The following is a 10182-nucleotide window of genomic DNA, read 5'->3' as shown; positions in this document are numbered from 1 at the left end:
CAGGTACGCCATGGAGCCGGTGAAAGATACCGAAGCTGTGAGATGAAAGCCAGAGGTCAGTAAAGGCTTAGAGACTCATGCTGCTGCAAAGCTGAGAGTTCCTTACCCATGTTGATGCCGGAAATGATACCATCAAAGCTTGTCTCTGACATCGGAGTGAAAGCCTGGGCAGTGGGATGAGTCTGACCGTGAGCCTGGGCAACGACCCCGCCAATCGTAATGAAGGCGGCAGTGGTGATGGAGATCCCGGCTATGAGAGCGACAAAGATTAGCGCCAGGTCCTCTCTTTGCTCAAATGGAAAAGCACTCACAAAGCATAGCCGCCTCCCTGCTAGACTTGAATTCGCGTGGCAGGTTGCAGACGAAACTGATGATCCCAGCGAGAATTTTGTAGAAGATTGTGCAGCGCCATTGAGATCCAGCTGATTCCGCGAGTTGGTTGGCCATTGTGCTGAAGATGCTGATATGTCCAGCCATGATGAATCCGAGGAGAAGCCCGACTTGGAACTCGGCCATGAATTGGCCATATTTGCCACACATGAGGGCTCCAATATCTCCGTAGCTGCGGACGTGCGGATAAGTCGTCTTGAACTGCCAAAGCACAATGCCGGCGAAGTAGGTGGCACATGTGAAGAATATGATCAAGAAGGCCATGGGTACAAGCCCCATGCTGGCGGCCGCGGATGGGAGGGACAGTACGCCAAGCGATACAGACTCGGCGATGATGACTAGTTCAGCCTCGTCAGTTCGCAATAATCACATCAAAGATGCAAGACAAGAGACCGCCAGAAGTGAGAGAGTAGAATCGACTTACGAACAGACGCTACCCGCCACGATATCATCGCGGCCTGCGATCGAGCAAAATGCTGGCAAATCGTGTAGATAACCCTGTAGCATCTACTATTGCTGATCCGGCTCGGAAGGGTGCTGGTAGGCAGTGTATCGTGAGGAAATCCGTGCTTGAGCTTCGAGATTGTCGTGCTGTTGGAGGTCGAAGTGTTGGTCGAAGACGTCGACAGTCCATCCGTCATGACTATGTCCTCCTTGACGAGGACTTTGTCCTTGCGGAAGAAGCTGAGGAATCCCATGGCTCGTGATGGTCGTGATGGCTCCCCGGGTAGATTGACAAGTGTGAATGGGCTGGAAAGCTTATGGGTGGCACGGTTGGGTAGGAAATGGCGGAAGGTCGGTCGATGTGATGGTCGTGATGGCTCCCCGGGTAGGTTGCCAAGCTGAATGGGCTGGAAGGCTTATGGGTGGCACGGCTGGGTAGGAAATGTCGGAATGTCGGTCGACGTGATGGACGTGATGGCTTTCCGGACAGGTTTACAGATTGAGTGGGCTGGAAAGCTTGTGAGTGGCACAGCTGGGTAGGAAATGGCGGAATGTCGGTCGATGTCTTAAAGAGCGAACATGGATGTCGAAGTGAGGAACGAGTGAAATTGATTGCAAATAGGGCCAAGAGTGAGGCCGATTTCTGTAGGCGGCGAGTAGAAGATCTGAGCTGCAGCGGAACGGAATCCTGAGGGCAGATGGGAACCGTCTTGGCTTTAAGCGATTTGACACTGACGGCTGCGCTGCGTTGGAGGGGCCTTGCCTACTGCCAGGATTGGCCAAGCAAGATAGCGGCAGACGCGATGGTCCAGAACGTCGGACGCTCACAACTTGTCAAAGCATGTGAATTGACGAATCAGAGTTCGAGTGCAGAGCGTCATACATGAATGGACCAGTGACAAAAGCAGACTGACCGCTGACCACCTGCAGAGCGGGCGGACCGACTGTAGCCTGAGCGGTTGCACGTATAAGCCTCGATCTCTCCACGGCTTGCGGATTCCTTGAAAGCGAAGCTTAAGATGGCTTCTAACGCTTCCAAGCTCGGCAGGAGCTCACACGATCTACCACTGGCTGGCCAAGTCCGAGGCAGCTGAAAATCTGATGGCAACGTCCGTCGCTATGACCGATTGGACGTCTCACGGTGGCAACAACTCCATTATCAAGCGAAGATAAGGCGGTTTCAAGCTTCCCGCAAGCTCAAAACGCCAGATCCGTATCATGGTATACGTCGACGATAAGGCGTCTCTGCACACTCATTGGCCTCTTGAATGTGATTCCTGAAGCTTCGTGGATTACCCCGCGGGATGCACATCCTGTAGTCCCGTCGGAGTGCTTGGAAGGACATCCCTCTTCATGGAAGACTTGTTACGTGCGCGAGGATGTAGCAAAATGTAAGAGCTTCGGGCACAGCATACCTTTTTGTATTCGTTCTTGGTGGAGATTGATGTGGTGCTTCTGGTAATTTGTTGCGTGCTGCCGCGCAATTCTTGCTCAAATTCCACGGTGACTGAACGGCCTTGCACTCAAGCGGATGATGCTGCCCGGCGAGGATGACGAATCCTCGAGGCAATAGGCTGGTTCCCTGGCTCTGCTGCTCCTGGAATTGATGACCATGACGAACCAGATCTTGAGAGCCATCGCAAACCGCTCGAGCTTGAACGGGATCTCTTCTCCTTTTGCGGCATCTTCGCGTTGCTTGATGTCGATATTCGATGGGTGGACTAAAGATGACTAGATCTGAAAGAGGTGAGGTGGTGGAGTGCGTTGGTCTAGCCTCGTCCCCGCAGCCGCAGCCGACGGGCCGTTCCGGACGCCCCGCCGCACCACATTGCCGGAGAGAGCTCCAGCAAGCTTCACAAGCTCACAGCGTCGCTGCTGGAGTAACGCTGCTTACCGTATCTTTCTCGTAGAAATACAACCAGTCGATTGCTTCAATTCTTGTCCTGCCCATACGATCAAGCGAAATTTGCGCACTCAAAGCGCTCTTCTACCGGAGCTTCTGCCTCCAACACTCAACATATCGACCATCTTACATTACCATGGTGGAACTCAGGAAAAGGCCGGCGCCGGCTGCGCCTGCTCCAGAACCAAAGAAGAGAGCTCCATCGAAACCAAGAGTCCCAAAGGAGACGTCAAAACCTGCCGCCAAAGCTGAACCGACTGCGACTAAAGCTGCCCCAGAGCCAGAGAAGAAGCCCTCAGCAGCAGCAGCAGCGAAATCCGGTCCGGCCAAGGTCGGCGACACCATCACCGACCTTGACTCGTTCGGCGGGGACATTGTGACCAACGATGGCGAGAAGACGACTCTTGCGAAGCTTCTGGCCGCCAGCAAGGCCGGCGTTGTCCTGTTCACGTACCCAAAAGCCTCGACACCAGGCTGTAGGTCTCCGCATTGCCTATTGATCGACTACTCATAGCTACCAGTCTTGCTAACGAGATGTCCAATCAGGCACGAAACAAGTCTGCTTCTTTCGCGACTCTTACGATGCTCTGACGTCGACAGGTCTCTCGATCTACGGTCTCAGCACAGACTCGCCGAAATCGAACACAACTTTCAAGACGAAGCAGAACCTTCCATATCCACTTCTTTGCGATCCTTCAGCGACCTTGATCAAGGCGATCGGTCTGAAAAAAGCGCCAAGCGGAACCACCCGTGGAGTTTTCGTAATTGATAAGAGTGGGAAAGTGTTGGCTGCTGAGCCAGGTGGTCCGGAGCCGACCATGCAGGTTGTCAAGAAGCTGGTCGATGCAAGTGGAGCGTCAGGTGGTGCAGAGAAGAAGGAAGATAAGGAGAAGGCGGAGACGGCTGCTGAGGTTGCGGATACTGCGGAGAAGGTCGATGCTGCTTGAGGTGTCTTGTGCGATACATGCTTGAGCTCAATAACCTCAAGTACGGAACTGACACCCGTCTTGACTCTGATGTATTCCTTGTGTCTGTTGGACGAAAGCCGAGATACCGCACCATTTGTGCACTGAAAAGTGCCGATAGGCGTTTGCAGACCTATCATCCTACGCGACGGGGCATCTTAGTCGGCTTCGCGATTGAGATAAGTCGCCTGTTGCTCCCGTTGCTCCTCATGAGTCGCCTTGTCGATTTTCCACACCTTTGACGATACCTTATCTTGCTTGCTCACTGTCCATGTTCGGAGAGTCGTCCGCACACTTCGGCGATACTATACAATATCAATATTCGAGGTATTCTGCTGTGCTGCTGCACTTGATTTGTGTGCCTTGACACCGTGTAAAGCTGCAGGACGATTGACGTTCACTTTGCGATTGGCATGTGAATGTGGGGTCCAAACAAAAGGTCACGTCATCATCGTCAACTTTTCTAAATGGCAAACATCTTTCCAAACATCTACTACGCCTCTTCCCTTTCGTGCGCGTCAAAGATACCCAGCACTTCTCAAGATCTGGCTCTGAGGAACACCCTTCAAGATGTCTTCACGAGCACTGCGTAAAGCTCAACGAGAGAAGGAAGAGCAAGACAGATTGAAGCAGCTGGAACAGGAAGCCCGGGCATTGGAGGAAGATCAAGAGGAGAGCGAGGAGGAGGAGGTTCCTGCGGCAACAATAAAGAAGAGTGCATTCGCCATGCTGGAGGAGGAAGGCGAGGATGACGCAGAGCCGGAAGCAGACGACACCGACGAAGACGACGAGCCAGCACCAGTCCCAGCGGCGACAGTCACGCCGAAGGGATCCTCCTCGAAGAAAAAGAAGAAGAAGAAGAAGGCCAAGGCTGGAATCACGCAGGAGGTGGAAGCCAAGGAGGAAGATTTAGACGAAATCGATGCTGCGTTGAAACAACTCTCCACGAATGGCAAAGCCTCAGAAGCCGCAACAGCCACAGCCAGCGCCGCGGAGAAGGTCAACGAAGAATGTCGTCTGCTGGCCATCGATACCACACATCTGCACGCTCAGAATGAGATGAAGCGGCTCTTCGGTCGCGCAGCGTTGGAGCAGGACGAGGACGAAGATGCGCCAGCACCGCCTGGAGCTGCTGGAGGAAATCGGCGTCAGAACCGTCGTGTACAACAGGTCGGCCTTGCGGCAGCTCTCCGCGGGAATCGCCAAGATGGGAGGTCGGGTCTTGCGGCCATGGCCCTCCGTAGGAACATTTTCGTCCAAGGCAAGGAAGAGTGGCCATCAGCAGCAAGCGGAGGACTGGGAATGGAGATCACGGAAAAGCGGGCTGACGGCACTGTCCTCTACCGTTTTGTCCACAACTCGACGTACAAGTCTGTCCAGAGAGAGTTCCACACCTGCGTTGCCTCCATGGACCCTCAACGCATGATCGTTCTCCTCCAGCACAACCCTTACCACATCTCTACCCTCCTCCAGGTCTCCGAAATTGCCAAACAGGAACGTGACCCGGCTACGGCTGGTGATCTTCTCTCCCGAGCCCTCTTCTCCTTCGGTCGTGCAGTACATAGCACTTTCCCGAAAGCACTGGCGGAAGGTCGTGCACGGCTGGACTTCCGCTACGCTGCCAATCGGGAGTTCTATCTTGCAGTCTGGCGATACTCCCAGAACCTCGCGATGCGTGCGCTATGGCGGACTGTCTACGAGTGGTCAAAGCTACTACTGGCTCTCGATCCGGCCAACGATCCGTACGCTCTCTCACTTGTTCTGGACCACTACGCCCTGCGATCAAACCAACACACCTCTTACCTCGCCCTCTCCCGCTCGCAGCTATTCCCTCAACCCCTTCCGCCACAACTCCTCCTCTCACAATCACTCGCTGAGTTCCGCGCCGGAAACGACTCCCAAGCTCAACGATTACTCTTCAAGACCGTCACACAACATCCATATCTGCCCGCCCGACTCCTACAAGAACTTAATCAGACACCTTCTCCTGGAATCTGGGGTGCTCAAACACGAACAGACCACGAAAACCTCCTCACAGAACTCTACGCCATCCGTGCAAAGGACATCTGGAATTCAGCAGACGCCCTCGCTTTCCTCCTCGAGACTTGCGCCGCAGTGCAAAGAGACGTCGTCCCACCCGCAGCGCCAGACACGAGGGAAATCTCCCGCAACGAAGCACGGCATGTCCTCCTCTGCGATGAGCCGAAGTTCATCGAGTTGATTCCTCGGAAGCTATCTCAAATGCTGGAGAGTACAGGTGATCCTCTGCCACCAGAAGACCGCATCACTACCGAAGGAGAGGAGACCGTCATTGAATCAATGCACGATGGCAGCGAGGATATGTGGGATGCGAGTAGTATACTGAGACTTCTTGGGCGGAATGGACAGAACGCTCAAGAAGGAGGCAATCAGGAAGAGGTTCTGGATTTGCTCAATCGAGTTGAAGCAGGGGCTGGAGAGGAAGATCTCGACGAGATTCGACAGAGGTTGGAGGAGATGATCCGGGGTGAAGCACAGGCGGTGGGTGATGCCGTCGCTGATGAACGTCAACGGAGGGCCAGAGTGGAAGATGCGAGCGATGATGAGGCATAAAAGTCTGTCTTTCCCATACTACACATCCGAAGCGCCGCGGAGATTCGAACGACGCGGAACGAACGCTGAAGCAATAAGTATTGGACGTTCATCGCATGGCTCTGCTTGCAGATCAATCGCGAGCACGGACGTTTGCGACAGCTGTATATCGAAGTATGGGTCAAAAGATGAAAAGGGCAGCCTTGCAGCTCTCCCGACATCGAGTACTCGTGAGAGAATAAAATCAAACAACTCCTGCGAACGCCATCGAAAGTATTCTCTCATCAGATGAAGGCGCAAACTGCCTCTGCGATGCTACAGCCCGCCCAGGCGGCCCATGGTATCAGATTGAAGACAATCGCTAGCGTGTCCATCCGCGCCCACGTACCGACCGCAAAGGCAGTACCAATACTCGCAGCCATGATCCAGTCGCAGGTCTTGTCTTGGTCGTGCAGCCTTCGGTGAACGCATACCAGAACGATCAGCACCAAAGAAGCGGTCACAAACATTCCCGGCGAGATATCTTCACGGGGCTGTGGAAGGGATATGTACTGCTCTTTCGTCAGCCCTGTATCCAGACGGTACAGTGGTCAATACTTGCATTCGCAATCACATTTATCCACCATTCCCGGCGAGAGCTTGCCACGGTGGCGGCGTCGATGAATACGGCTTGTCCCTTCATCAAGATTTTCGATGCGGCGTAATCGTTGATCCAAATGGCCGGCGCTGGAATGAAGAGCAGGGTAGCCCTTCTCAAGTTCGACTGCACATAAGGCCGAGCGGCTGCTATCTCTCCCACGAACGAGCCTGGACGACACCTGGACCTCCTCGAACTTCTACCAAGCCCGACAGTCTGTCCTGAGCTCTCATTCCGCTCTTTGTCTGTCTGCCCCTCGTTTTCCTTGAGCTCGCAGATAGCGAGGATCTTGTCCTTCCCTTCCACGTTGTGATTCCATCTCCTGCCTTCATGTTCGGCGATTTGAGCCCGGCTTAAAGACGATTCTGTCGCTCCGTCCATGCCGAGCATCCCGAAGAGAGCCCAGAAAGACATCTCTGTCGCTTGTTCCTTATTGAGCACTTTAGAGAGCGTGTGGTTCCGGGTCTGGCTTCGGCCGGCGTTGGATGTGTTGATGCGAGATAGCACGGCTTGCTGAGTTGGCTTGTACGTTGAGAGCTTTTCGTTCGTGAAGGAGGTGAGGTCGCCGTCATCGATGGAGGCCGCCGTCACTCCGATAAGTGTATCCGCTCCTTCGAAGTGCGGGTCGTGACACAGCAGCTCAGCTGAGATCATGTGGAGGCACAGCGTCGGCGGCCAACGCATACATCATCCGTCAGCATCGGTTACATCAAGCCATACGACCTGCGCCGAGTACCTCGTCTTGTAACTAGAAGCGGTATGTTTGAACCTTGAATCCTCTCCACGCCATTCCACAATACGGGCAATCACACCACCTCGAGCTGCGACACAGGAATACTCTATCAAGTCCGCGGCTTCTCGAGACATCAATTCAATCCGCTGGTGCCCACCCTATACCGCCAAACAAGGATTCCAACAAGTCGACGGTACGTGGAAGGCGTGACAGCTTTCATGGCGAAAAATTACACCTCAAGCCCGGAGTGTATTGACGTTCAGGATGGCAGAGTAAGCGATCGCAGAGAAGATTGTCCTATCCGGAGGATATGGGACTTTTGCGCGTTGATGCTGACCTCCGCGATCGTAGGGAGTTCGAACCGCAAGTGTTCCACCTCCGCTCGTCTTGCAGCCGCACGGAGAATTCGACCTCGATACGCTACCAAACCCCTTCACCTTCAGCCGATGCCATGGATCCACTACGTTGGCGGCTGAAAATGCCAGAAAAAGGTGTTCTGCCTTGCGTCTACATCTCGAGGGCAAAGCTGGAGCGCCCTTGGTTAACGAGCAATATACTCCTCGGGCCAGTCCAAAGCCACGCTTGATTCTCTCTGGTTCAGACGTGGCCTCTGAGGGTAACTGCACAGCGATAGACGTAAATGCCCTGGAGGAGACATCGATTCAATCCAAGCATGGAATGCAACACCAGAAGCATGGCGCACATTCGAAATCGTCACCCAACGAGATCTCATTCCTGGCCCTGATCCTGTATAACTGGCTGCAGCTGATGGCCACCCATTTACGGTTGCTATGTCTCTTGACTCTTTTCATGGCGATTCGCTGTGCATCGGCTGCTCCAACTGGCTCCCCTCCTGTGACCGACATGCCCGTCCTTTTCGCAAGCTGGCGTGGAACTGAGGCCAGCGCCTTGAAGATCGGGACCGGTATCGCCGCTCTCATCGCACTGGTCAACATCGGCTGTATTGCGGTGCGTAGACCACGCTTTATTCCAAGACTATCGGGGGATATTGCCATTGGCCTTGGTTTGCTGATCTGGATCCTGTTCGCAACGACGCCTGGGGAGGAGGAGCTGAGAAACCTCTTGGTCAGCCTTTGGTTTCTCACCGAGTCAAACTACGTTTCTCGCGTGTGTTGCATGGCGAGTAATGGCCGAGCTTACCTCTGGGGGTCTATCGCCACAGGGCTGGCCCTCTCGATGTTCATGGCCGCCCTGCAGGGCGACACTCGGCCGACATTGACGAAAATGATACTCACTGGTCTACCATCTTCAGGGTTCTTCATCAGTTGCGCGGCGCGCCTGATGCCCAGTCTTGTCGGGTCACGGACACAGCTATGAAGTGCCCACGTGATCGCGCCCGTCCATGTTCACTATGTGAGCGTGGCCGGCCGACCTTTGCGTCCACACGGCCTCGGCAGCTGGATGTGAGGCAAGGGGCTTTCACCAGCAGTCTCTCTCTATACTTTCTGAGGCTTCCTGCTTTTGTCGTTTGGGAACGAGCTTTGCTTCTCAGTGACTTGTCTGTCGGACGCAAGGGGCGTTTACCGGCACTCGAGGTTCTCTGTTCTCTGGGGGGCTTGCTGCTTTTGGCGTTGATACCGAGCTTTGCTTTTCAGTCCTTGACTTGTGTTTTGGAAGAACAACCCACTTCGCTACAAAGAGCATTGAGGACCTGCGAGGCAAAATTGAAAGGCACAACACGGCGACGTTATCTGCATTCTGCGCTCGAACTGCGTGCACGATGGCGGAAACGTGCCGTCCACAAAGGAGTGCTGATCGAGTCACCTTGCTTGAGCAACTTCCTCGGCAGATTGGATCACCAAACTGCGGCTTGTGATCTCAGTCGCCTTTGGATATTGCGTTGGAGGACGGCTTTTCGATTTGGCTCACTTGTACTATACTGTACTATATGTTACTTCACAAAGGTGGTGGCCTTTTATCTTCTGACACACTTCGTGAGTCTTTCCAGGAGTATGCGATCAAAGCGCGAGTCGCTTCAAGCTCCTGGCAACGCAGTCTTCGCACGCCACTGCACGTTGCTCCATGATAAGGAGCACCGTCGTTCCGATTCACATTCTGGCCGGCCTCGTAGAGCCACACAGTGGTAGGTGCACGAAGTCGTCGGAGCTTGCTGCTCCATGATCTGTTTGGCATTTCCTGGCTCTCCTACTTCCGCTACGCATGCAAAAACCGCAGCTCAGCCTCAGATTGGGTCTTCTTTCGGAACGGCCTCTATTTCGAGGCCACAGTGTTTCTTTTTTGTACAAGCTGTTTTGAAGCCGCAGAATCAAGGTTATTGGGTACACAGGCAAATGCGCAGCTCGAGCTTTGACGTGAAGAGCACCAAACGATTGGTCCTGCAGGATCCAGAAGCGACGAATTCTTTCATCCTCAGCTCTCGCCTTCATGTACTCCCTCCATGCTGACATTGTAGCTGATGATGCGTTGGCATCCTCGGTGCATAGAAAACGCAGCTTCGGTGGTGGGAAAAGTTCGCAAGGCACTCTTGCATGCTCTACGATGAAGGTGACCACCGAGC

The 10182-nt window shown here is 54.0% G+C and overlaps 2 protein-coding genes across 2 annotated transcripts; both read left to right on the top strand.

Moving 5' to 3' along the window:
- Positions 1–2731: 2731 nt before the first annotated feature.
- MYCGRDRAFT_106420 (uncharacterized protein) lies at positions 2732–3754 on the top strand (the record flags this gene model as incomplete). The annotated part of the gene is made up of 2 exons (XM_003848009.1): positions 2732–3213; positions 3284–3754. The coding sequence occupies 2 exons, from the start codon at positions 2874–2876 to the stop codon at positions 3682–3684; spliced, it is 741 nt and encodes a 246-aa protein (XP_003848057.1).
- A 518-nt stretch (positions 3755–4272) lies between these two features.
- On the top strand, positions 4273–6294 carry MYCGRDRAFT_50458 (uncharacterized protein; the record flags this gene model as incomplete). Its single annotated transcript, XM_003848010.1, has 1 exon — positions 4273–6294. One exon carries the CDS (start codon positions 4273–4275, stop codon positions 6292–6294), a length of 2022 nt encoding a protein of 673 aa, XP_003848058.1.
- Positions 6295–10182: the final 3888 nt, after the last annotated feature.

Source organism: Zymoseptoria tritici, chromosome 12 (genome assembly GCF_000219625.1).
Source record: "Zymoseptoria tritici IPO323 chromosome 12, whole genome shotgun sequence".
Lineage (NCBI taxonomy): Eukaryota > Fungi > Ascomycota > Dothideomycetes > Mycosphaerellales > Mycosphaerellaceae > Zymoseptoria > Zymoseptoria tritici.
This window is presented reverse-complemented; position numbering and strand designations above follow the sequence as displayed.